We start from the raw sequence: 27,087 nt of genomic DNA, 5'->3' as shown, positions 1-27,087 counted from the left end.
TCCTTGGCTCTCACAGTTTTATTTGCAGACATCATTTTCACAGCCACCCGGAGCCCTGTGCCACCCTCGCAAAGCAAATTTCCACTCACACCTCACCCCACTCCCGATTAATTAATTAATTACACAATTTAATAACGGAGTGACCCCTCCCTGGCTGCCTTCCTGGGTCAGTTGTGCCATACCCAGCGCTGCTGGATGCAGGACACCAATCTCAAGGACCACGGCTGCCAGGTGAACCAGCACTGCCAGCTTGCCTGTTTTGGAGCAGTCTTTGAAAGTAAAAAGGCTCTGCTAGCCAGCAGAGACTTGAGCTTTGCTTCCACCTTCCAGGTGTAGCTGCTGGATGTGAATGAAAGCGTTGGCAGCCAGGTATGTAGACACCCAGGAAAGTGTAGCACCATGCTGCATGCAGAGCTCCCAGGTTGCTTTCCACAACTGGGTCCATCCCCTTTTTTTTTTTCCCCATATGAGGGACTGAGGCACACAGAGGTTAATAAAAAATAAAACAACAATCTTGCTCCAAGCCACGTGGTGCACTGAGTCAGGGTTCGGGGGAGAGAGCAGCGCTCCCCAGCCCTGCTCCGCACACACTGGCACTGCTGTTTCCTGAGGGGAAGGGGGGACATGCACACCGAGACTGGGACTGTGCCTTGGCATAAAAAAGCAGCCTGAAGAGTTGAGGGGAAACCAGAGAGAGATAGGACAGAGGAACGGCTGTGGGAACAGAGCTAGAGCGAGCCCTGGGCTCCTCAAAACAGTGGCATCTCTTGGGATCCATGTTAGCCCCATGGACCAGAGCTGAGGGATGCTCTCAACACTCACAACCCTTCACAGTGGCTGCAGGTTTTGGTCACTGTTTTCTAGGCAGCAAAAAAGAGACACAACTGAATTCTTGTTCTGTGCCAGGACCATGGGACACACCATGGGCGTGAGCCAGGAAAGTTTCCCAATGGCTCTCCCCAAAAAACACATGCACAACACTTGCTAAGCCCAAAGCGCAGAAAGATTGTGGAGTGCAGGATGGAAACTGCTCAGCTGAGCACTCTGTCCACTGTCACACTCAACGAGGGACACAGGGACCAGAAATAAACCACTTGGAATAACTTGTCCAGGAGAGACAAGTGGGGCCCTACAACAACCTCTCTGGAGGGATGTGGGGAAAAACCGACTCCCCAGCACACCAGATTTCCCAAAGAGGCTTGGTTTGGACCAGGAGGCAATCCCCTCTTGGGGTTTTAAATCAGCAAACAGCCCTGTCTGCTCTAGCATCAGCAGCATGATCTGCTTCCAAGGCCACCAAGCCCTGGACTGGAATTAACTCTCTAATCCCCGGCATGCTCAGGAGAATGGCAGCCAAACAATCAGCTTGACGGCAGCTGAGGAAGGCTGACAAAGGCTAAAACAGTCAGTGAAAAGAAGCAAGAGCATCTCCAGCCCGTGGAAAACTCATCTTCATGAATCTGAAATCTTTGGTGTAGCAGCCAGTCTGCCGTGTCCGAGCAGCCAGCACTCCGTGGCATCTCTGCAGTGACAAGAATGTACTTGCAGCTCTTCTGCTGCAAGTTTTGTTTAGTCTCTGGCGAGATAAGTGTGTGTCCTTTGATGACGCTACAGCTCTGCTGTTCCCTCTGCTCTCCCTGGTCTCCTGGGACCATGAGCCCACACACAACAGAGGGGTGACATGGAGGGGTGAGGAGAGGATGCCCAAGCCCCTTGTGAGTGCTTCAACCATGAACAGCGAGCATGGGAAGGCTCAGCTGCACTGGAGTGACCAGTGAAAGAGGAACCAGTCCCAGAGATGGAAGCCAAGGGGCCTGGATGGCAGCTGTGGGGATGTCAGGAGTCAGTCCTACACTATCAGTGACCACAGGGACTTCTGCCAGCACAAATACAGTCAGGCAGAAAGTTCCTGACCAGGTTATGAGGTTACAACAAGACCTATCTGAGCTCCAGCCTCAGGGTTTAGCAACGTGTGTTATCCAGATTAACATCACATTTAATGAAAATTTACTGGGTATCTGCTACCTCCACCCCCTTCCTCCTCCCTGTATCGATGCACCCCTCATTCCTCCAGAAGCATTATGGCCACCAGAGAGTTAGCTTTCAGCAAATAACCTATTTTTAAGGGTGTGACTGCCTAAGCCCATTTTATTTGTGGGCTGATGCATTCCTGTAGCTTCCAGCTTCCCCCACTGTTTGCTGCTGCCCCTTCCTTATCCTAGCACTGGTGTTATGCATCCAGGCAGTGAGGCAGGCCAGGGTGTGATACCAGCTACAAACCAGTCCCTGGTTGTGTCAGGTGAAACTGAGCAGGACCACAGAGCAGAGGAGATGAGAGGCTGAGGTAGCACAGCACAGCCAGCAGCTCAAGAGCAGGCCAGGCAATGAAAACCTAATATTAGAACAGTTTTATTCTCCTTGGAATTGCATCCTATCACCTGAGCAGGCATTTTGCAGGGCTAAAATACAAAATTCCACTTGCCCTCAAGAGCCAGAGCAACTGAGCACTTGGGAAAAATGCCAAGAAATGAAATAATGAGAGAGGTGACACGACATTTTCCCTGGGATTCTGCAGGGCAGAGGAGAGGAAGAGCCTGGAGTTATGCTAACAGTCTGCAGTAAGGAACTCAAACAAGGGCAGTCATGGTGCATGAGTTAAAAATTAATGGGATTGCAGAAATCCCAGGCAAGCAGTCCTTGGCTCTATCCAGAGAGGAAAGAGACAAAAGGTTTCATAGCACCAAGTAATGCCACACAGTGGTTCAGGGCAGTAATGAATCCCAGCTCAAATGAAACTGCAGGAGGAACTGAGCTGGGATGTGGCCAGGCACCATGGTCACCATTCTCTACTTCTGCCCATAAAGAAAGAAACACCATGTCTCCCGACAGTGAGCAGTCAAGGGCATGTTTGGCATAGCTCACTTGTGGCATGAAGTCTAACAGAGAATGCCAAGGCCAACAGGGAGACAAGCACCAAACATGGGATCATGGATGTGATTGACTGCATCTGGTCCATAGCACCCAGCACATACACAGGCACCAGTGAGTTAAACCATCTCCCAAAAGAACTGGTGCCTTCTCAAGGCTTTCAAGTAGCTGTTCCCAGGCTGGAGCTCACACCAAGGCTACTCCTGCAGCTGGGACAGCTACTCCAGGTTCTCCTTTCCTGCTGGCCAGGCCCAGTATGGGTGAGTCCATGTTCTGTCACTGCATCCTCCTGCATCTTAACTGTTCACAGTCAACTGCCAGCGTCCAGCAGCACATACTCAGGGAGAGATCAGGAGCCTTGGCTGCTACCACCCAGCCCACAGGGACCCTGACGGGATGAGAACAGAAGTGGAGAGTTTCTTGGTCATGGACACAGTTGTCCCTGCTACCACTGCCCCAAGCTAAGCCTGCTGTACAAGGCAGCCCAGAGTGCTCCCCACTGCACTTCACAGGGCTGAGGAGAACCAGGAAAATGGGATTGAGTGTAGGGCAAGAGAGGCCTCACTACAGAGCAACTGACTGACTTTACAGAGGAGTAGCTGCCACCAAGGCTCCAGGAACCATCTGCATGGAACCATGCACAGTGTGATTCCTGCATGAAAACCAAGCACGTGAAAACAAGTGGTAGCCGTGGGACATTCCCTCCCCTTCTAACCTCCTCTCCCCTCCTCAGCAGGTCCCATTCCATGAGTCACTGTCTTTGCACAGTCAAGGTGACACCCTGCTGGCCACTGAAGCCTACCAGCTGCACATTGCAACAGTTGTCAGGAAAGTAGCAGCAAGACCCCGCTGGTGTTTCACCAGAGCAGCACTTCAGCACTCTTGGGCTCCTGCAGCAGAGTCCACCTGCTGCCAGCAAAAGCCCAGTGAGAGCTCTGACCTCCTCCCCTGCTGAGAAACACCATCCCCGTGAGCAAGAACAGTTGGCTCCTGTCCTTTTGTTCAGCACAGAGCAGGGAGCCGGGGATAATCCCTGACTGCTGTGGCAGGCACTCGTTGCTGGCGGCTCATGTATCCCTCCCAACCCGAGGGAGGCAAGGAGACAGCCGCAGCCTGGGCCGACGAGCAGGTCAGGCTCCCCACGTCTCCAAGGCTACCTGAGCCGAAGCTGGCTGAACCAGGTGCTGACAGCACAGTCCACACGCATCACCAGCGAGATCCCCAGCAAGAGGCAGATGCTGCTCACCATGAAGCCCAGCGACTCAAAGAGGAATCTGCAGGCACAACAGAGGCAGTTAAGGATACAACAGCCAGCATCACTACAAAGACAGGCTGCTACCCTCCAGCTGACTGATCTTCCTGACAATGAGAGGCTGGTACCATCTCACATCCTAAAACCTGAATTACATTCACTCCCCAGCAGTTGCTGCCTAAAACCTGTAAGCCAAGCACTCCTCTGGTTCAAAGGCTACTCAGGACCTGTTGATTCAGGTGGGATTTTGAATCCCTCAGAGGCTGAGGCCACCCCTCACACCAGCTAATTCAAAGGTTTGCTGGTTCAGCATTTCTGGGTTTATCACTCCTGGTCTGGTATCCTTACCTTTGGCTCTCTGACCTACAATATTCTCAGCTTCCAGTTGGGCTCTGTTTGTCCTTGGAAATTAAGATGAGGAGAAACTTCTAGGCTCTAGCTTAAGTCTAGCTTCTGAATTTCAAGCAGGAATTAGTTAGGGACATTCCTACAACCACTACTAGGTAATGAGTCAGAAGATCAATCACAGGGTCTCTTCCAACATTACTGTCTGTAAACTCTAGTCAAGATGTCAGGGATTTAAGTCCTAATCCAGCATCAGAGCAACTCCTGGGACTTACTTTGGGGCAAAGACCTTCCAGACCATGAGGTGTCTCCTGAGGATCATAGCTGCACAAACACAGGCCAGAAGCTGCAGGGAAGATCAGGAAAAACAAGTTACAGGTGACTCTGGAGAGACCTCCTGGGGACTAGGTTCACATCTGAAGGTGGTACTAAACAGCACATGCCTGAGAGGCTGGCATGGCACACACCAGGAATGAGCATTCTAAAGAGGACTCCGTTCCATGATGTCCTCAAGTCAGGAAACACAAGCAGCTGGGGGTATGTGCAGGCCCTCCCGAGGCCAGGCTGGGGCAGCACAGAGGAGGGCTCACACTGTGGCTAACCTGACCTGCTATTTCACTGAGAGGGGCACTCCTGCTCTCCTGCTGCAGGGCTTGCCCCCTTCCCCTGCACTGTCTCTGGTCGGACCACATGGGAGAATGATTTGAAGGGATAAATCCCAGAAAGCTATTCACTTCTCTCACAGGATTCAAGTTTCTGGTGTTTAGCTCCCTATATCATCACAGCACATACGAAAACCAGAGCTGGTGTGAGACAGGAATGGTAAGGAAGACAGGGAGTAGGATCACAACCATGCAGCTCCTGAACAAGACATTACCACTCTGGGCATATGGGTGTGAAAAGTGTCCTAATCCGTACGGCAGCTTCCATGCCATTCCAAAGCACACAGCAAGTGGCATGGCTGAAAAGGGACCTGCTCTTCCACCTGCAACCAGACACATCACCCCCCCACCTGTCTGTGTCCTGGCTGACCCCTTTCTCTCATCAGAGTGCTCCACAGTTCTCACGGCACACCAATTTCCTCCTAGACAGCCTTTCCCACAAGCACCCTGCCTCTGCCCGTACCTGTGCCCCAAGAACAAAGAGGTACTTCAATCCCAGTCGTAACAGAGCCGTGGAGAACTTCTCTGGAGACTCCCGCAGCCTCATCTCCATCATGCGCTCCTCCACCTCCTGCAGCTCCTCCCGGGACTCCTTCTTGGGCTTCTTCCTCTGTGAGTTGGTCATCTCACACACAAAGGGCCACAGCAGGAGCAGCGGGCAGCCAACTACCTCAAGGACAAAGGCACATGAAGTTACTGGAGCCCAGGAGGTGAGGAGGAGTCTAGGCTCTGCCATCCGGCCCTGGATGTGCAGGAAGCATACACCTCAGCTCCAGGGCAGGCTGCTGTGGTGCCACAACGGGAACAGTGAGGATGCTGCTGCTCAGCTGGTGCTGAAGCCTTTAGCACCTCTTGCTCAGCTGCAGAGTCCCAGACAAGGCGCTGCAGTGAGCTGTGTCTGCTCAGGCTCCACAGCCCAGGAAGAAATTGATTTACCTGCAAAGAGGATATGGGAGGCGAAGGTGTTGGCGCCCACCAGGACAGCAGGCAGGAGGTTCGTGCTGTGGTCAAGGTGGAAGCCGACAAAGGCTGCATTCCAGTGGATGGCTGGGAAGATGGGCTGGTGGCCTGTGGAATAGAAGAACTGGGAAGCAGCAAGGAGCCAGGAGATGACTGCATACCAGGGCACTGAAAATGGCTCTGAGAGATAAAGACAAAAGCAGAGGCAGGGGGTGGGGATATCAGCATGAAGGAACAAGACAGATCCATGGTCCAAAAAAGCCTATTGACCTTTTTTTCCAGGTTTCCCTTCCATGTTGGCTCTTTTAAGATAGAGGAAACAGTCCAGCTCCCCCCACAGATACAGCAAGGAGCTGGCATCCCCTCTGCTGGTGCCAGTAGCCCCGCCACTGGACTCTGTCAGCACCTGAGAGGTTTGGTGACTATTCATACCCTGGGCAGAAGAGGTAGGTGTAGAGCTCCTTTCCTTGACCCAAGACACTCCTCCTCCACCCACAATACATTCAAATCTAGAGCATTTAGGCAGCTCTAAAAAAGCTAAGAGTACCCTGAGGATCAGTGCATCGGTATTTCCCAAGACTAGAAACTGGACCCTGCTCCTCGCACTGGAATTACAGCAAGGTCACTGCAGGTGAGGCCCAGATCACACATCCAGTGGTTGCTCTATTGAGCCCAGACTCACCAGCATCTCCAGCAAGGCCTCTGGCACACGTGTGGATGTGCAGCAGCACGAAGGCCTCCACAAAGAGGAGCAGGAAGGCGAAGCTCAGCCGCTCACTGTGCAGAAGCATCAAGAGGAAGCCCAGGAGGGTGAGGGCTATGACCAGGGCTGCTGAGTACACGCTGCCCAGCCCATACGCTGCAACAGTGGCCCTGCAGCTACCCCGCTCCAGCCGGCTCCTCTGAGACTCCTGCATCCTCTTGTAGATCTGAGGGATGACATGGCGGAAGTCGACTTCGGAGCTGGGAACCCCCAGGTAGGGAGTGACGATGGATCCTGCCAACTCCCGTGTGTCCTTTGCAAACACTGTCATGGGATTGCACAGCAGGAGCAGCAGTCCCACAGATGCTAGTCCATAGACAGCCCGGGGAAAGACAACGACTGCCACCTGCACCAGCTCCTGCAGTTTGCCAAGAGAGTCATCAGCACTGGAGGCAACAGCCCAGTAGCAGGCAATGCAGAGGACCACCAGTGGGAAACCCCAGCGCACGAAGAGCACGAGGGGGTCCGAGCTGTTCAGGTTGCCGTAGTGCCTCAGCCAGCTCTGCACTGCATACACTAGCCCAGCCAGCAAGGCCACGCACAGGAGGTAGAAGAGGTTCTTGGCCCGTGTGTTTCTCAGGCTGGCAAGCGGGGAGAGGAAAACAGAGGGCCGGCACTGAGGAATTTCTTCGCGGCACTGGTGGAAGAAACTGGAGAGGCGCACACAGACCAGGAGCATGGCCACGAGGCACAGCAGGTACCAGATCTCTCTCCGGTAAGAAGAAAAGCCAAGGAGCTGCTGCTTGGGACTTTCTGGCACAGTCAGGCGACCATCCCAGTGGAGCTTCCCTACTAACAACATCACCAGCGAGGCCAGCAGGAACGGGGCCACCCGTGCCTCAGCCACAACAAAGCTGTCAGAAAACATAGCTCCGCAGCGGAAGAACAGAATGCCCATGGGGAAGGCCAGCCCCAGCCATGCTCGCAGCCTCTGCCTCAGGCCACTGCTGGCCAAGGGCGGCTGACTGCCTACCAAACGGGCTCTCTTGGGATGCTGGCCCCACCAGTGCCAGAAAAAACCCAGCTGAGAAGCAGCGGCTGCCCATGACGACACCAGGAGCAGATCCAGCCCCTTCTGGGTGAAAACGTGGGCCAGCCCAAGCAGAGCCCCCACAAGGACCCAGGGCAGCGGGTACAGGAGGCAGCTGCGACAGAAAGAGTGCGAGGACGTGGCAAGCTCTGACACCATGTAGCAGAGCAAGCAGGAGGAGGCAATAAGAATGCAGCCCCCCACCATACGCAGGGGGTGGAAGCGGGCCCAGGACTGGGTGCACACAGCCCGTGCCTCCCGTAAGTAGCGCTGGAAGTGACCGATGAGGCTTCCCAGCCTGGATTCCAGCTCTGCAGGCACCACTGTCGTCCCCTGCACCTGGGCCAGCAGCTGTGTGTGCTCCTCCACAGCACTGGAGAAGAGCTCCTGCAGGTGCTGGAGCTGCTCTGCTGGCAGGTCCTGAGCCACCAGCGAGTAGGACTGCAGGAAGCGATTCACCTGCAGGAGAGGCGACAAGGGATCAGACAGCAGCACAGGGAACACTGGGAATGGGATTCACTACTTTACACTGCCCTTTCAGAATGGAAACAACCCCAATCTACCAAGCCATGCTAGGGCAGACCTGTCCCCAGCCACATCACCCAGGGCTGGTCACACAAATCCAGGATGTCCCCATCAGAAAATTCAATCCCTCTGGCCAAGTGACATCCCTCTCAAGTGATCCATCCATCCTGACAGTCACAGTGATTCCTGCGGCTACACCTCTGGTAATGCTGTGCATCAGTACGGGCTTTTATAGAGTCTTTGGCAGCAATAAGGCAAATGTCCTCCAGAAGTCCAAGTCATTTCTATTAATGACTTGTTAATCTGCACCCCATTTTGAGTTTATAGTTTTGTCTGAGGAAAAACATCAAATTAAAAAGCTCACAGTGGGTCAAACCAAGCTGCTTCCCTTTATTCAATACTAGCACATTAATAGACTGCACCATAGGTTAAGGAAAGGTCATTGTTTTTGCTTTCTGCTTCAAGAGGACATTAACAGAGGCAGCTACAATCCTAAAGTCATAAAAGAAGTCTTACAGGGGCATTAGCAGGGCAGAGCACCTGCACATACATCCATCTGCTTAGCAGGGTAGATCTGCTCCAGTCCTGAAATGCACCCGTAACTTCACACACCTTCCATTTGCCTCAGAGCACAGTCAGAATCAGTCTGGCTCTGCCCATGGATGGCAAACACATCCACTGGCTCTCTCATGGGCCCCCGTGGAATGCCACAGCTTCTTCAACACCACTGTTATCAAGCCAGAAACCTCCCCAAACAATGAATGCAAATATTTAAAGAGGTACGACTGGATAACACTAATTCCTAACAGATGATGATTGATATCCTCAGTGATTAATGCACACTAACATCACGTATGATCTTTAAATGTCACTGGACTCTGCTGCTCTGTGAATACAGAGCTGAATATTTCTGTCTTCCCATCAGCAGTGATTCTCTCCAGCTCCTCACTGGCTTGCACCAGTGCTGTCCAACTGGCACTCCAAGGAGCTGGTTGGACACTGGAGGAGTTATTCCTGTGCTGCCAGCAATGCAGAGTCCCTCAAAGGCAAACTGGCCCTTAGCTGAGATACATGCCTTGCAATGCTTGTGGCAAATCTGGTTCTGTAGCATGACTAGAGCCACAACAGATGGCCCTCACATCACTCATAGAGGCTCTCACTGAGCCTGCTACATTGCCTAGGCTTCTTTTATAGCTCGTGTAGAGACTCTCATTTAAATTTTGTCGTTCTGCTGCTGGGCTCCTGTTGCACTTTGTTGCACTTTGTACAAATTGCTCTTTCAGTATCCTACTTTAGTATTACCTGTTACATAGTTATTTCTTTTATTTAGTCTTTCACTACTGTTTTCCTTCTTTCACTAATCTAGAGTAGCCTTTTGTTAACACTGTTTCTCCTTCAAAACTGAAGCAGGATCAAAACCTCCACTTTTACTCTCAAATCTCCAATCATGAGACTTGCCTCTGGTCATCTTCAGACTTGAGGAACCAGTGTCCCCTATTACCTAATCCACTTCTGACCATCTAGATCCAACCCTCCTCCACCTTCCCAGACAGTATTTTTCACACCACAGCACTAAACAGGTGGCTCTCATTTCTCTTTGCGGAAAATGAGGCTGTCTTTTACTGGAGCAAACACTGCAAGGATGTAATGCTTCAAAATAAGTCCCCCATGAAGATAACAGCATGTCATCACCCCACCTCCACCTAACAGAAGAGGATTGCAGTTAAAAACCCATTCCTTCTCCTCTCTAGTTCAATAGGAGGCCTACCACAGCCCATACCTGCTTGGCATTGATGTGATAGACCGAGAGCTGCTGCAAGGCTGCAGACACAGTGTCACCATCCCCAGAGAACAGCTCGGCCATCACCTCCCCAATGTTACTGTAGGGGATGGGCACACCCAGCAGCAAGGCCATAGTGGGCACCAGGTTCACTTGGGGAATGGTCTCAGGCTCCTGCAGAGACAGGGGAGGAATCAGAAATTCAGAGAGAACACAGCAACGCAGCTTTTCACTCATGTGAAAGGACAGTGGGGAAGACATCCCCATCCAAAGGTGAATCCAGGCAGAAGCACAGCTCTGCTCCCCCCAAGGGTCCTGTGATGGGAAACATGCCTGCTGGGAACTGCAGGTTGATGTTAGGGAAAGGTGCTGTCTAACAGCACATCTGGCCCCACACAAGCACCCCTCACAGCCGTAGTGGCCTGAACGTGAGTTCCAAACACTTCAGTCCTCCACATCCTGTGTCAGCCCTTCCACTGTTCTCTCAGGACATGGTGACAAACTCCCCATTCCTCTCACTCAAGGTGAAAAGGCTGGAAAGCAGTGCCACAGAAAGGGACCTGGAGGTCCTGGCTGATGGCAAGTGACTGTGAGTCAGCAATGCTCTGGCAGCCAGGAGGGCCAACCCTGTCCTGGGGGCATCAGGCACAGCATCGACAGCTGGGCAAGGGAGGGGATTGTCCCGCTCTGCTCTGTGCTGGGGCAGCCTCTCCTCGAGTGCTGGGGGCAATTTTGGGTGCCACAATATAAGAAAGACATTAAGCTATTAGGGACCGTCCAAATGACAGCCAGGAGGTTGATGAAGGGTCTGGAGGGGAAGCTGTGTGAGGAGTGCCTGAGGTCACTCGGTCTGTTCAGCCTGGAGGAGACTGAGGGCCTCAGTGTGGCCTTCAACATCCTAACAAGGGGAAGAAGAGGGTCAGGCACTGATCTCTTCTCTGTGGTGACCAGTGACAGGACCTGAAGGAATGGCTTGAAATTGTGTCAGGAGAGATTTAGGCTGGATAGTAGGAAAAGGTTCTTCACACAGAGGATGGCTGGGCACTGAACAGGCTCCCCAGGGCAGTGGTCACTGCACCAGCCTGACAGAGTTCAAGAAGTGTTTGGACAATGCTCTCAGGAATATAGCGTGACCCTTGGGGTGGCCTGTGCAGGGCCAGGAGTCGGACTTGATGATCCTAATGGATCCCTTCCAACTCAGCTCACTCTATGATTCTACAACAGACTGATCATCCCTCCCAGTCTAAACAATCCCTGTCACTCTCTGTAATCCCAGGATGTAGTTTTCAGCCTGGATACCACCTCAGGCAGTGATAGCTAAGAGTCAGCTTCTCACCTCTGGAGGGCCACTGCCAAACAGGGGTGTCCTGCTGTACACAAACAGTGCTGCATTGACTTCCTTCTCGCTGTCGCCACCATGGTCTCCAGTTTCTGTCATGCCATGGTCTCCAGCCACCAGAAGAAGAGTGTCATTCCCCACATGATCCACCAAGGACCTGTCATCGAGATAAGGAAGGTCAACTTCTCCCTGGACAAGGGCTCAACTAGCCTAGGTGGGAGGGGACATCTGCCTGCACCACAGAGGTGAAGCCCACAAAAAGGTGTGAGCAAAACTAAATGCTGATGCAGAACTGTTACAAGCTAGGGACCAGGGTGTTTTAAATTGGTGATTTAAAGCCAAACTGAAAATCCAGAGTCCTAAGACAGAGTGGACTGATCTTGCTTGGGTCCCCACTGAACAGTGCCTTCAGGGGTCTTGACAAAACACAATTCAGAAGAAATGCTCCTGACAATAACCAAATTTTAGGCTGCCTCTATTTGGGTCATGTATCATGTTGTGTGAGCCATCTCCCACTTCAAAAGAAAAAAGGAGGGATTAGTCCCTGAAGGATGCTGTAAGTATGACACAATATAGACTGTGCTCTCAGATACAGCAGGGCAAGTTACCAACTCCTTCTAGCAGCAAAACTTAGAGCACTCCTAAGAATCAAAAGCTGCAGCATTTTGGGCTGATACAGATCTGCATGACTGAAATTTCTGGATCCCATCCTGCCCTCTGGCTCAAAGGTGCAACTCATGGGTCTGTGTGGTAAATGCAGTATTCATTCCCTAGCCAGGGTCCTCCATCTGCTTCTCAAACGTTAGCCAGACCTTAGTGGGACAATCTCCATGTTAAAGATGGAAAGAGTGAGGCTCAGTTGTATTCCAGCTGCACTATCGTCTCATGGCTTGGTAGAGAACCAAGGCTCTGAGACCTGAAGGCAGCCTTACCTCTGAAACCAAACCTCTCAACACGCATCTCTGCGAGCAACACTGCCTATAGCTGGGGTTCCAGCTGGCCAAAGCTGTTTTCCATGTTAACAGGCTCAGTAAAGCATCCCATGTTGCCCTCAGTGTCTCTAAGTTCCCCAGGAAGATCCCAGCAGTCCGGCTGAAGTAAGAGGCCAGCTAGCAACCCCACCCTAATCACCTGAGCATCTCATTCATCTGGGTGAGCTTCTTTGCCATCTCGGGATGGTCAGGTCCATGTTTGTGCCCACAGTGGTCGACGCCAAGGAAGTGAGCAATCAGCACATCCCATTCACCACTGTCCACTGTGGAACAAAAGCAAACTTATCACACACCAGGCTGGAATTCTAAGCCTGGATCTTCCTTCCAGAACTTCCTGGTTGCCCCTGGACACTACTGTTTCTTCCCTTCCTGCCACTGTCACTGCCAGCTCCCAAGGAAATCAATGCAGGTTTTAAGTGAGGCGCACTCTTGGCCACAGGTTCCTAGGTGTAATGGCACAGGGATCTCAAAGCCTAGCAAGCATCCCTAGTTTTTTCTCACCACTCCTCAGGAAGGGAACAGTACAATGTCACCCAAGTCATCCTGAACTTACCTCAAAACTGCCACAAACCGAGCTAAAACAAAGGTATGCTCAGAAAAAGGAGAACCCAGAACTCCCATCTTTCCCTGAAGATATTTTAGGTTGGACCCATCAATGTGCCCCTGTGCACCCCATCCAGGACAAGGGCATGACACACCAACACAGTCCCTAGTTAGGAAGTTACTCTGGCCTCTCCCCACTGCTTCAGGGCTTTGACACATGAAAACCAACATATTTGAAGTTAAATTATGAACTGCAGCTCTCACACAAGGCACGCTTAGATTCACATACAGAAAAATGAAAGAACATTTCCCTTAGTCCCAGTACCTCAGGGAGGTGGAAATCACCTAAAATTCTCAAACAATCTCATGCTTCATCTTCTTCCCATGACTAGGAAGCACCAATGCTTTGCTCAGAGCAGTGCTGTGTCTCAGCCTCCTGACTTGTGTTTTTCCCAGAGCACTGTGTGCCTGCCTGGGCAGCCACATGTCAAAGTTAAGCTGCTCCTCTGTCTCCAGCCTGCCAGGGTATTTTGTAAGACAGAGGTAGAAGGCTAACCTGATCCCAACAACCTAAACTCTGTCCCAGACAGAGGAAAGGTATCTACAGAAATGGTCCGTGGACTCCAAGAAGTGGCTTATCCGTGGAAATCCAGCTAGAGCACTGTAATCCTTGGGCAGCAGCATGTAACTGGCCAGTGCTGCTCTGCAACAGAAAAAAAGCCTTCAGCCCTACCTCAAATTTGCAGTTGAACTCCCACATTAGGCCAATGTTTATCCATGCCCTGGTGAAAGAGCTGCTTACCAGTTGGATAGAGATGCTGCAGGATCCCATCATCCACAGTGTGAAGATCCTTTACGTTAAAAGAAGGGAAGAAATACGAGCGGAAAAACTTCTTTGGGAAGAGTCCTTCCCATGTGTCATCACCCATGAAGACCACTCGCCTTCCTGAGCCAGACAGAAAGGAACCAATGAGAGATGGAGACCTCCTGAGTCGTGCTGTTACCACAACAATCCCAAGAGCCTGGGCAGACCCAGGTCAGGGTCTGGAGCACTGGCTCCTCTCCAACCCACACTCAAAACTGACCTAAAATTAAAACGACCATCTGACTGCAAATGACTTTGAATACAGGGAGGGACCAGCCCTGTCTTTAAGCCCCTGAGTGCTCCCCCTGCCCAAATCCACCTGCACAACCTCACAACTTATCACTCACCTGTCATGTCACCCTGCAGACTCTTGGGCCACCACAACACAGGTGGCTGCAGGGGGTGCAGCACAAACCAGACAAACCCTCACCAGAGGCCTGTGACCCCACTGCAAAATGCAAGGCAGCAGGTGATAGAGTAGAAGACATGAGTCCTGAGCTCTGGCTTTTAAACACAATGGTGATGGTGTTTCAGATGTGGAAAAGAGAAGGCAAAAAAGCACTGATGCTTCCCTCCGCCCTTGCTCTGCTTGTTCTGCCTGCCATCAGCCAGCTGTGTTTCCACAGGGCCTCTTCAGCTTGGGAGCAGGAACCCTTTCCTCTAAGGCTGCTGCTCTGGCACTGGATCTACTGCTGCATTTTGCCTCAGATGATCTACTGCATTTGCCCACCTTGCTCACACAAAGTCATGTTGCCTTAGTCCAGTCTGAGCCTTGGGAGGAAGTCTCTCTGGGTAACAACCCACTGTGGCCTGTCCTGTTCCCTCTACTCCATTATCCCACCATAACAAGACCTTTACAGCTGCACTAAGCACCCCCCAGCAGCACCAAACTACAATGAAAATGGGATGAGGTCACTGCCTCACAGGTGCAGGTAGCCGTCCAGGCAGGCTGGCTGCCTGAGGGACACCCCCATGGCACACCTGCCACCACCTGGCACACCTGGCTCCTCCCCTATCATGCGCCTCACACGGCATGACCGAATGCCCTTGGCTTCCTGCAGGCATTCCTGGGGGTGACCTTGGGACAAGCACCAGCAGTGCAGCCACTTTCACCTGCTTTCTCGTCATCTTTGAAGATGATGATGATGAAGCCATAGTCACAGCTACTTCTCACTCGAAGCACCAGCTGGAGACACCCTGCCTGCATGACAACTCTGCCTTAGGTAACTGTCACTAAGCAGGGCAAAACAATTAGCTCACAGGGCGGAGCTGTTGTAAGCAGTGCCCTTCCCAGGGAGAAAGGAATCAAGGTTTTGAACACAGGTTAATCTGAGCAGAGGTTTGCATGCTGCCCTGCCCACACAGAGTCACAGAATCATAGAACGTTAAGAGGTTAGAAGGGATCCCGCACTGGACCAGGTTTCTCAGAGCCCCGTTCAACCTGGCCTTAAACACTGCCAGGGATGGCATCCACAACCTCCCTGGGGATGCTGTTTCAGTGTCTCACCACCCTCATAGTAAAGAATTTCTTCTTAATATCTAACCTAAATCTCTCCTCTGACAATTAGTACCCATTACTCCTCATTCTATCACTACAGTTCCTGATAAAGAATCCCTTTCCGGCTTCTCTGTAGGCCCCCGTTCAGGTACTGGAAGGCTGCTACGAGGTCTCCACACAACCTTCTATTCTCCAGGCTGAATAGCCCCTGTCAAAGAATCACCAAGGCTGAAAGAGACCTTCAAAATTATCCAATCCAATCATCCACTTACCACTATAAACCCTAAACCACTAAACCACATCACCCAGCATGAAATCTGGAAGCCTCTTAAGCACCTCCAGGGATGGTGACTCCACCATCTCCCTGGGCAACCTACTCCTATGCCTGTGAAAATTTTTTTTTTCGTATCTAGCCTGAAACTCCCCTGCCTGAGGTTAAAGCCAGGAACCCACCGTTCTGCACCAGCTGTGCCAGCAGGTTGTCCTCCTGGATGGCGTAGGAGGCAAAGTTGCTGCCCACATCGATGAAGGTGGGCAGCGAGCCAGTGGTGAGGCCCTTGATGCGCTGCATGGTGGCCGTGGGGGGGTCAGCTCGGAAGCGGTAGAGCCGGGCATGGCGGGGCTGGGAGGTGGCCAGCTGGTGCAGGACACTCAGCTTGTTCTCGTAGGGCAGTGGGCTGGTCTTGGCGGGGTCAAAGCGGGCGAACTCAAAATGGAGGGCATCGATGATGATGAGCACGGCCTTGGAAAAGCGTTGCGGTGCCCAGCAGGAGCCCGGCGGGAGGCTCTGCCTCTCCCAAGGTGGAGGCACGAGTGGGTCTGCGCAGGAACTGCTGCTGGCAAGCTCGATCCGGCTGAGCAGGAAGCCGCTCATGAAGAGCCCGATACCAGCAAAAAAGAGAAAGCAAACCCAGGCCAAGAAGAGCACCACTGGCCACCGCTGCATCCTGGAGGGAAGGACAGGCAGGCTCAACCCCCCGCGGCTCTACCTGGGCCGGTACCACTCCCTACCAGCACCCACCCCCGGCCCAACACCTCGCACACGCACCTGTCCCGCAGCAGCCCCCACCAGCCTGATCTGCCTTGGTCCCACTCCGCGTCCTCGCAACTGCCCCACGCACCTCCTTGCATCCCCTCCTGAGCGGAAGCCGAGCCCTGCTCCCTCCCGACTGCCCAGCGCTGCCCAGAGCCTTTTCGGCACCGACAGCCCTTCTCCCGCACCCCCATCCCCTTCCCGACACCCCCATCCCCCTTCACGCACCCCCAGCCCCGCCCCTGCACCCCCGACTCCCGGTCCGCCACCTCACGCCCGCGCCACCCTTGTGTCCCCCGAGCCCCAGACTCCCCTCCGGCCCTCACAGACCCTTTTTTCTCCCCGGGGCTCCGCTCCCGTTCTGTCCCACCTGCGGCTCCGGGCGCCCCTCGCCCCCGGAAGCGCCGCGCGTGGCGCCGACCACGCTAGAGCGGCACCGCGGGGAGCAGCGCGGGGCGGCGGCGCCCTCTGGCGGCCGGGAGGTCCCCGCGCACCTCCCTTCACCGAGGCACACTCTTAACGGCGAGGGTGTTGTTTTAATTAATCTATTAATTAATTAATCGACAGACGCGCTCCTCGCCCTGTGGTGCGCACTGTGAGGAGCCTGCTGTAGAGAACGCACAGTCATGCACTGTAGGGACAACTTCTGGGAGATAACAGAGAAGGGGATGATGACAGGAGCTCACATTCCTAGAGACGTGATGTGCTGGGCAAGGCATCCTTCCTAGGAGTGGGGTCCCCAAATTCAAAGAATCATAGAATGGTTCGGGTTGGAAAGGCACCTTGAAGATCATCTAGTTCCATACACCCTGCTGTGGGCAGGGACACTTTCCACTCGACCAGGTTGCTCAGAGCCCCACAACTTCCCAGGGCAACCTGTGCCAGTGGCTCACCAGCCTCACAGGAAGAATTTTTTCAGAGTATCTAATTTGCCACTCGTGCATGTGACTGCATGTCGATGGGAGATCTCAGCAGGAGCCTGCTGAGGAGGGATGGTCCCCCTTCAGCATGGAACACTGGGGTCAGGCACCCAAGCACGAGGGAACATGCTGCAGCAGCACTGTTACCATTTATTACATGATTTAAATCCAATATAAAATAGGGACTAAGGGAAGAAGAGCGACTGCCCACAGCAGAACAGGACTGCCGGCAGGCCTCAGGAGAGGGTGTGGGATCCTTCCAGCCCTGTTAGCTGGAGCTGCCCTGTTCTGCCTTCAGCACCTCCACGGCAGGAGACTGGGAGTCCTCATGGGTTTGGGGCATCCCATCTTGGGTCTTCACAGCTTGTGGCTTGGTCAGTGTGGTGTAGATCCCCAGGGCCTGGAAGGAATGAGACAGTCACAGGGAGGGGAGGAGAGGAGAGGGCCAGGCCCCAGTATGGGGCCCTCTTCACCTCCCCAGAGCAAGACTCACTTGGGTGAGAGCAAGAATGGCTTGGGTTAGAAGGGACCTTAAAGATCCTCTTTTTCTAACCCCCGTGCCATGGGCAGGGACAAACCGCACCGGACCAGGCTGCTCACAGCCCCATTCAACCTGGCCTTGAACACTTTCAGGGACGGGGCATCCACAGCTTCTCTGGGCAACCTGTTCCAGTGCCTCGCCACCCTCACAGGAACGGATTTCTTTCTGATGCCTAATCTTAACCTACTCTTCAGTTTAAAGCCATTCCTTCTCATCCTATCATTACACGCCCTTGTAAAGTCTCTCCATCTTCCTTGTAAGCCCCTTTTAGGTACTGGAAGGCGCTACAATGTCTCTCTAGAGCCTTCTGTTCTGCAGGCTGAAGAACCCCAATTCTCTCAGCCTTTTCCTGTAGGAGAGGCATTCTATCCCTCCAATCATCTTGGCGTCCTCCTCTGGGCTTGCTCCAGCAGGTCCCTGTCCCTCCTGTGCTGGGACCCCAGAGCTGGATGCAGTGCTCCAGGTGGGTCTCAGCAGAGCGGAGCAGAGGGGCACAATCCCCTCCCTCCCCTGCTGCCCACGGGGCTCTGGATGCAGCCCAGGACACAGGAGACTACACTGACCTGTGCGACCATGTTGGTGACATCGCCGGTGTTGGCGGGCAGCAGGACAGTGTTGGAGTCTTTGGCAATCTTGGAGAAAGCGTTCACGTACTGCTCTGCCACCGACAGGGAGGCAGCAGCATTGCCGTGCTGGGAACAGAGAGACAGGTCACATGCCACCAACAGCTCATCCCTGCCTGTATCCCCAGCCCACCAAAGATCTTCACTCCCTGCTGCTGCTGAAGGTGCCAGGGAGTGTCCAGGAGAAAGCCAGGTGCCACCTCGCCCATGGTTTTACCTCCCCCAGTGCCAGCACCAAAGCAGTGGCTGGTCCAAGCAGCCATCACTCACCTGCTGTGCCAGAGCAGCTGCCAGGAGCTGAATTGCCTCTGCCTTGGCCCTAGCCTTGACCAGCATGGCATTGGCTTCTCCTACAACAAACCACAGCAGGGAGCACATCAGAATCACGACAAAGCACTTACAAGGACTGAATCCCAACCACTTCAGGGAGCGAATCAGGACAATTTCATGCATGCATGGCTGTCTCTTCCCCAACAGCAACACTGGCACATGCCTCCTGCTGCTGCTGGCGGCTGGGGCGGGGCAGCAACATGAGCTGGTGCTCAGCCTGAGGCCCCAGCAGGGAAGGATCAGAAGTGGCTGAGGAAGCCTGGCCCACAGTGATGCAGTCTCTCCCCAGCAGCACCACCTCTCAGTCCAAAGGGCTACAGATGCCCACATGTTCTAGCCCAAGGCATTACCAGCAGCTTTGTTGATTTGTTCAGCCTTCTCAGCTTCTGATGCCAAGATCTGGGCCTGCTTCTGGCCTTCAGCCACGTTGATAGCTGACTCCCTCGTCCCCTCTGACTCCAGCACTGTTGCCCGCTTCCGTCGCTCTGCCTCCACCTGCAAGCACAGCTCAGACACCAGCCTGCCATGGCTGTGCTGGGGAAATCCCATTTGTGGGGCAAGGACATGCTCCTCCGTCCTGCTGGGGGAAGCATGGCTTACAAAGCATGAGAATGCAGCTACAGAACACTGTGTGGTCCTGGCAAGGGCTGGTTCTGCTCCTCACGTCACGCAGCCCTTCCCAGCCCTGTCCACACCTACATGGACAGCTGCTTTCGCCTCCTCCCCTTCCAGCCCAGAGATCTGGTGTCCAGCTTTCCTCAAGGGGAGACCTTCAGCTCTGGGATTTGCTTCCCCACAGAGCCCAGTAGGGATTTTAAAGGGAGCTGGCATGGTGTGTATGTAGCAGGCAGGGGTCATCACCACAAAAATTATGACAGGATATATTTATTCAGTAGCTTTATGTCTCCAGCCGAAGTGCCCTCCTGAGGTAAGGGGTGGGTGCTGCCCAATCTGCACAGGTAACAATAATGAACCATAGCCTGTATCAACAATAGTGTGGCCAGCAGGATGAGGGAAGTGATCCTCCCCTTGTACTCAGCACTGGTGAGGTCATGCCTCAAGTCCTGTGTCAAGTTCTGGGCACCTCAATTCAAGAGGGATATTTGAGGTGCTGGAGCATCCAGAGAAGGGCAATGGAGCTGGGGAAGGATCTGGAGCGCAAGACTGATGAGGAGCCCTTGAGAGAGCTGGGTTGTTTACAAGAGGAGACTCGGGTGACCTTATGACTCTCTACAATTACCTGAAAGGAGGTTGTAGTCACATGGGGGCTGCTCCCAGGCAATCAGCAACAGGATGACAGGACATAGTCTTAAGTAACACCACGGGAGGTTTAGGTTGGATATTAGGAAGAATTTATTCTCAGAAAGGGTGATTAGACATTGGAACGGGCTACCAGAGAGGTGCTAGAGACGCTGTTCATGGAGGTTTTTAAGCAAAGACTGGAGGTGCTATGGTCTGGTTGACAAGGTACTGTTTGGTCACAGGTTGGACTTGACCTGAAGTCTTTTCCAACCTCACTGATTCTGTGACTCTGTGATGCAGTGAGGAAGAGGAGGCTTCCCTCTTGTTCCAGACCTCCCTCCCAGAGAGCCTCACCTGCATCTGCATGGATTCCTTCACGCGTGGGGGCACGTGGATGTCCTTTATCTCATAGCGCAGACACCGGATGCCCCAGCAGTCTGAAGCCTGGTTGATGGCATCCACGATGCTGGCGTTGAGGGACTCCCGCTCCTGGGAGGTACAAAAGAAACAGCAGAGAGCAGAGAAGAGGTGCTGAGCACAAGAGAGGTGTCAGGAGGAAAACAGACACCTCCCTCACAGGCCAAGGTCTGCCAGAAAAACCCATCTCCACAGGTTTCAGGCAGGGCCAGGTGCTTCCTGCAGCTCTTGAAGGGGTCACCACCTCCTAGGGAGGGCAGTGCCCCACACTGAAGCTGCTGGGATACAACATCTGGCATACATCTGGATACAACAGAATGTCAACAATTCCAGTTTCTTCCCAGCAAATGCAGTTACAAGGATTACAGCACCCCATCACCCAGGTCAGGGATATTCATCACTGGGGCTGAGCAAAGAGTCAGTGACTTAAGAGAAACATGGCTGCACCAGCTGGGTCTGGGCACATGCCACCCATCACCCCTTCCAAATAACCCAGGGCAGGGCAAAAAATAGCTCCTGTTACAAAAACAACCGAAACAAGACCCATCTCCAAGGATTCACCAATAGGTCAACTGAAACAGAAGCCATAAGTCCTCTAAGCAAAGGGCATTTTGTTGTTAAGCACATCAGCCTGGGCATGCAGGCTGTCCTGGGGTTTTGAGAGACACTGGCAGCTCCATGATTCACCTCTCCAGCTCACCCGAAAGACTCTGTCAAGGGAGAGTTTGCCAAGTTCAGATCTCATGGTGGTCTGGGCCAGCTGGGTCACTGCATACTCAGGATCTTCCACCCCATAGCTGGCCTGAAGAGCAGAAGCACAAAACAGAGTGGATAGGGGTGCCAAGAGGGACCCTGAACAAGGCAGAAGAGACAAACACAGCACTAAAGCAAGAAACCTGCCAGACACTCCTGCTGAAAACGTGGAGTCTGGAGCCTTGGGAGGAGTCAGAGTATCCAGCCCACCTGCTGGGCACAGCACAGAGGCTGGAGCACACATTTTGGGGAGCAGGGAGTGGGCAGAGCCAGGAAAAGCTGCCCAAGGGGCAGGGATTGTACCTTGTAGGGGTCCATAACCCGCAAGTAGAGCACACCATCGATCTGCAAGGTGACATTATCTGTTGGGAAAGAACAACAGCCCCATTTACTGAAGCAATAAAAACAAAACATGGAAACCCCCTCTTCCAGAGCACAGCTGGGCAGGTCATCCCTTTCCGTGCTGGCATAGCAGCATGGCACAGAGAAGGATTGGCTGAAATAGATCTTCTTATCTAAAGGCTTCATAAAAAGGATCTTACGTTCCCTAGAAAACACTGTGATGTTTCAGTACACAACAGGTCCCAATTTTCCAGATAGAAAATCAAGCATTTCACACTGTGGCTCTCATAAATAAAGACTTAAGGAGGAAAAAACTAAAACAAACCACTTATAACTAAAACTGTAACAGAGCTGTCAATTAACATTACATCCATTAACCTGTTCTAAAATGTTTTTTTACAGAAACAGAAATTTCTTTTGTGGTTCAATAAAGGAAAGCACCTCAAAAATGTATTTCTGGCCAGGTGCATTCAACTCAGCAAGAAGGGGGAGCTGCAGCCCAGAGAGACCACATGGGACTTCACTTCCTGAGGTGCCCCCACTCACAGCACCAGCCTTCCAGTACCTAAAGAGAGCTAAGAGGGACTTTTCAAACGGGCATGGAGGGACAGGACAAGGGGGAATGGCCTTAAGCTGATGGAGGGCAGGCTTAGAGTAGATGTTAGGAAGAAATTCTTTCCTGTGAGGGTGGTGATGCACTGGAACAGGTTGCCCAGAGAAGCTGTGGCTGCCCCATCCCTGGAAGTGTTCAAGGTCACGCTGGATGGGGCTGTGAGCAACCCAGCCTAGTGGAAGGTGTCCCTACCCATGGTAAGGGGTTGGAACAAGATGAACTTTAAGGTCCTTTCTAACCCAAACCATTCAGTGATCCTGTGATTTTATGGCCAAGCCTGGGTACCAAGGGACAGAGCTGAGTGCAGGAGCTTGGGACAATTCCACTCATCCCCACATTGTCCCTTGCTCACCCCAGATGCAGAGGAAGGAAGGGGGCAGGACACAGAAGCTGTTCCTCACCCAGTGTGACAGCTGACTGCTCTGGGACATTAATGACGATTTCTTTGAGACTTTGGACGTAACGAATCCGATCCAGGAGAGGGATGAGAAAGTTCAAACCCTGGGAAAAGGGTAGGATTAGATGGCTGATAGCCAGACTAGACAGAGTTGTGCAACAAAAGCACATGCCACACACTGCAAACACATTTTACACACAGGGCATTTTGGTTACTCAGTGCTTTAAACACCTCACCAAGAAAAATTAATCCACAGGCAGCCAAAAGGATTTCAGCCTGGGAAACTAAGCCCACCACCCCTCGGATCCTCGTGCAAAGGACGCGCCTCGCTACAGCTTTAGGAACCTGCTGAATCCAGAAGGGGAGAAAAGCTGCTCCTTACAGGCTCGAGGATTCGGTGGAACTTGCCCATCCTCTCCACCACCCAGGCCTCCTGCTGCGGCACAAAGAGCACTCCGATGTTCACGGGCAGCCCGGAGTTCCAGCGGCACGGAGCTGGGGCCAGCCGTGCCGCACGCTTCAGCTGCTGGGAGTGCTGGGAGAGGAGATGGAACAGGTTTGAGGCCAGCTGCTGGCACCTCAGAGCCCAGCTCCACACCTGTTACCCCATCTGGGCTCACAACCCAGAGACCAGGGCAGGAAACAGTGCCCCAAACAAGCCCATGCTGTAAGGGTGTTCCCACAGGGATGAGGCCTGGGCCCCAGGGATAGTCTTCTCCACTGGTGTAGGGGGGCTCACTCCCATGTGAGAGCTTTCTGCACATCTCTGCTCCTCTTACATCCACCCTGGAGGGGGAACAAAGCCTCCCTGCCACTGTTAAGGGCAATGAGGCATGTGCATGTGGGTCTTTTCTGCCCCGCTCAGTCCCTATAACCTGCTCAGGCCCACTCCCCCCAGCTCTCTCACTCACCTCAGTCCCAGGCCACCCCTTTTTAACAACCTGTCCCTCCGCAGCTCTGGCTGCCTCCTGGGCTCCCCACAAAGACCTGTTTTGTCCAGGCATTCCCTCACCCTTCTCCCCACAGACTGTCACTCACACAGCTTCCCTCGACCTTCCCACATCCCAACCCAGCTCACACCTCTACAGCTCCACGCATCCAATTCTCCTACAACAATCCACCTCACCACCCCATGCTCAGTCACTCCCCACTGGCCCTCCCCATACCCATTCATCCACAGCCTCCTCTGCAACCCCGCTGTACCCCAATCCCTGCCCAGGTCACCACCACCACCCCAGCACTTCCCCAGACCCCCAACACCCCCCCACTGGCCCCTCCCTCTCAGTCCCCCTCATACTCCCACTTGTTCTCTGCACCTCTCCTCTTCACACTTCGGTCTCTGTCCAGCTCCTCCGCATACACAGTGTTCCCCAAACCCTCAACACCACCATCCCACTGAACCCCCACCTCCTCAGTTGCCCCCATGCCCACTTGTCCGCTGTACCAACCCCCTCACCTCCTTTCTCTCTCTCCTTGTCCATCCCCCTGCTCCACCCCAGCCCTTCCCCAGCCCCGAACACTCCCCACTGACCGCCCTTTTCAGTCTCCCTATACCTGTCTTGTCCTCTACACCACTGCCCTGCCCTTCACCTCTATCCCTGTCCGGCTCTCCCCAGACCCCCAACACTATCCCACTGCCCTCCACTGCCCCTGCTCAATCCCCCATACCCGTCTGTCCACTGCACACTCCGCCGCACCCCTTCCCCCATCCCTGCCCAGCTCTCCCCCACCGAGCCCCCACACCGCCAGCCCTTCACCGGACCTCAAACACCACCACACCGACTCCCCTTCAGTCCCCCCATACCCATTTATCCTTTTCACCCGCCGTGTCCCCATAGCCCTATTCCTGCTCAGCTCCTCACCACCACCCCAGCACCTTCCCGGAGCCCCAACACCACAAATACCCCCAATCTCCTCAATTCCCCGACACTCATTTGTCCACAGCCCCTTCTAACCCCCGTCCCGTACCCCCATCCCTGCCCAAGTCCCCCTCACCTCTTCCTCGGACCCGCGAAACCCCCACCCCACTGAACCCCCACCTCCGACCCCCCCCGCCTGTCCACCCTCTGCCTCCCCCCCACACCCCTTGACCCCATCCCTGCCCAGTCCCCCCCCCAGCACCTCCCAGGCCCCCAACACCATCCCCCTTATCCCGGTGCCCCCAACCCAGCCCCCTTCTCCCGGCCCCTCCAGCACCCGCCACCCCGGACCTCCCCCACGTGGGCACCCCCTGAGCTCTCCCCGTTCCCTCCCCCGCCCCTCCCCGCTGGATTCCCCGCACCTGCAGCAGCCCGAGGCCGGGCCGGGCCCGGATCCCCGCCCGCGACAGCATCGCCCCCTCCGCCCGCCCGCTCGGCGCCGCCGCCGCTCCCTCACGCCCGGAAGGCCCCTGCAGCCGCGCTGCTTCCGGGTGCGCCACCCGGATAGGTCCCTCCGGCTCCTTCGGCCGCGGCCCCCGGTTCCGCTCGCCCGCCCGCCCCGCGATTCTGCTTGGGAGCGGCAGCCCCGGGCTCGTTCTGGAGCTCCAAACGGACGTTTATTAAATTAAAAAGGAACACGAAAAGTACCGGCACGGCTTTCGCGAGCCCGCAGGGCCACGGCGACAGGGGCAGGCCCGGTGACCGGGGGGCGAGGGGACTCCGGTGTCATGGCGGCCCCCGGGACCCACTGCTCAGGGCAGGGGGAGGAGCGGCCCCCGGTGTTTGGGGGGTTCAGATCCACGGTTTGGGGGATTCAGGCCCCCGCTGTGAGTGTATGGGCGGGTTCAGGCCTCCACCTCTCAGTGCAGCAGGGCCGGAGCCCCTTGGCCGCCCCCGGGCAGGGGAGAGCAGGACCTCGACCCCACACCCCCCACTCCTGGCCCATGGCCACACCGAGGCCCCGGCACTGGGGTCGCAGCCCCACGGCTGGGAGTTGATGGGGTCGGGCCTGTCACCCTCTTCTTCCCTCTGAGAGAGGGGCTGAGGCTCCCCAGAGCCTGGGCTGGCAGGGGGAGCCTTGCCGAGACGCTCAGAGGGCAGAGGGGTGATAACAGACACGGGATGTGCAAGCTTGTTTTGCCCTCAGCCCTGCCCCTCTCTGGATTCCCCCCAGTCCTGCTCCTGAGAATCCAGCCCAGCTCCTGGAATTTGATGTCCTCTGTTGCTTCCCTGCTTCCCAGGGAACTAAGCTGGGGCTCCTGCCCATCCTCCAGCCCCTGACCACGCTGCCAGCAGACCCTGCCCAAAGCTCCCTCCTTCATAGGATTCACCCCCCACCCACTGACAGTGCAAGGTTCCTTTTTTTTTTTTGGCAATCTTCTCAGATCCACAGCACACGTGCTCTGGAGGCTCTTGCCCAGAGGGCTATCCCCATACTCCTGCAAAGAGCCCCAGGTCCCCATCCACGTGACAGCTGTGTCTCTTACCGTCAGGAACCTGGCGGTGGCCATTTCCTTGACAGCCACAGGCCTCTTGGGGTTTGGTTTGCCCTAAAAGACCCAGAAGATAAGTGCAGGCCTCCCCAAGCTGCTTTGAGTTGGGCTGGCCCTGCATAGCGGGTGCCAGCAAGGCTGAGCCTGTCACAGGGTGTTTAACACAGCCCTGGCCTGGGAGCTGCACCCTGGTGAGCAGTGGGTCACTCTCCCTTCCATGGGCTGAGATGTCCCTGTCCCGAGTCACCCTCACAGTCCCCACAGCCCTGTCCCAACACAGGCAGCCTGGTGGGGGCAGGGCTGGGGGGAAGAACAAGCACGGAACCTCTGATCTTCTGCACCAGCCTCCTCTGCACTCCCAGTAACAATAAATACTAATAAATACAAACTCTTCCACATTTTCTGCTTCCAGACCCGGGACTAGTGTGGCTGGTCTTACCCACAGCCCCAGTCCAACTCTTCACTCCCCACCCACCCACCTCGGCCACAGACCAGTCTCCAAGCTGGGAGCAGTGCCAGCAGAAGGCTTGGGCATGTCCCTGGAGTGCCAGGGCTGCTCCTCAGCCCCTGCCACTCTTGGTTAAGCCCCCGGGGTGATCCCAGCCCTGCTGCAGAGTGTGGTGTCCGTGCTGGTCAGGAGGGTGGGGGATATCTCAAAGCAGTGCTTGCTGCCCCTTTACTCATCTCTCCCCTAAGTGCTGGGCTGGAGGCTCCCCCAGTGGCCCTTGGGGGGTGGGGGGTGAAGAAGATCAGGCCCGGGGTGAGTAGCAGGGGTGCCTGGGCATCTCTGTGAAGGATTTCAGTTCGTAGGGGATCCCCGAATCCACTTCGATCGACTTGCGGGAGAAAAGCAGCCGAATGTCGTCATGAAGGTAGATCTTCCCCGACTTGGAACTGTGAAACCTGTGTGAAGACGATCAAGGCAGAGGGACCTCAGGCTCCCAGGCAAGGGCAGGGCATCCTCAGTGAGGGCACAACCCCC

The 27,087-nt window shown here is 54.5% G+C and overlaps 3 protein-coding genes across 14 annotated transcripts in view; all 3 read right to left on the bottom strand.

The window, feature by feature from the left end:
* PIGO (phosphatidylinositol glycan anchor biosynthesis class O) lies at positions 1 to 16,967 on the bottom strand. Of its 4 annotated transcripts, none has more exons than XM_032097607.1 (11): positions 16,886 to 16,967; positions 15,936 to 16,429; positions 13,922 to 14,065; positions 12,716 to 12,839; positions 11,582 to 11,741; positions 10,246 to 10,419; positions 6,830 to 8,399; positions 6,124 to 6,327; positions 5,651 to 5,853; positions 4,801 to 4,871; positions 1 to 4,202 (listed from the first exon to the last, which is right to left on the bottom strand). In XM_032097607.1, the coding sequence occupies exons 2-11, from the start codon at positions 16,426 to 16,428 to the stop codon at positions 4,082 to 4,084; spliced, it is 3,264 nt and encodes a 1,087-aa protein (XP_031953498.1). In that variant the 5' UTR covers position 16,429; positions 16,886 to 16,967; the 3' UTR covers positions 1 to 4,081. The 4 variants fall into 4 exon arrangements, with proteins under 4 accessions (XP_031953498.1, XP_031953495.1, XP_031953499.1 ...); XM_032097604.1 differs by having other exon boundaries at positions 16,846 to 16,951; XM_032097608.1 differs by lacking the exon at positions 4,801 to 4,871 and having other exon boundaries at positions 4,097 to 4,202; positions 16,846 to 16,951.
* A 598-nt stretch (positions 16,968 to 17,565) lies between these two features.
* Positions 17,566 to 25,079, bottom strand: STOML2 (stomatin like 2). The gene is made up of 10 exons (XM_032097624.1): positions 24,975 to 25,079; positions 23,076 to 23,228; positions 22,698 to 22,797; positions 21,645 to 21,703; positions 21,289 to 21,390; positions 20,526 to 20,660; positions 19,280 to 19,424; positions 18,870 to 18,949; positions 18,540 to 18,668; positions 17,566 to 17,835 (listed from the first exon to the last, which is right to left on the bottom strand). The coding sequence occupies exons 1-10, from the start codon at positions 25,023 to 25,025 to the stop codon at positions 17,704 to 17,706; spliced, it is 1,086 nt and encodes a 361-aa protein (XP_031953515.1). The 5' UTR covers positions 25,026 to 25,079; the 3' UTR covers positions 17,566 to 17,703.
* A 131-nt stretch (positions 25,080 to 25,210) lies between these two features.
* The window catches only part of FAM214B (family with sequence similarity 214 member B), a 38,904-nt gene continuing 37,027 nt past the window's right edge, over positions 25,211 to 27,087 (bottom strand). For all 9 annotated transcript variants that reach the window (XM_032097617.1, XM_032097614.1, XM_032097623.1 and 6 more), the window contains one exon: positions 25,211 to 27,008. In XM_032097617.1, the coding sequence (XP_031953508.1) occupies positions 26,855 to 27,008 (154 nt within the window). In that variant the 3' untranslated portion in view covers positions 25,211 to 26,854. The remainder of the gene's footprint in view (positions 27,009 to 27,087) is intronic.

The sequence above is a fragment of the Corvus moneduloides genome, chromosome Z (assembly GCF_009650955.1).
Source record: "Corvus moneduloides isolate bCorMon1 chromosome Z, bCorMon1.pri, whole genome shotgun sequence".
Classification (NCBI taxonomy): domain Eukaryota; kingdom Metazoa; phylum Chordata; class Aves; order Passeriformes; family Corvidae; genus Corvus; species Corvus moneduloides.
Note: the sequence above shows the minus strand (reverse complement) of the source record. Positions and strands in the feature narration are given on the sequence as shown.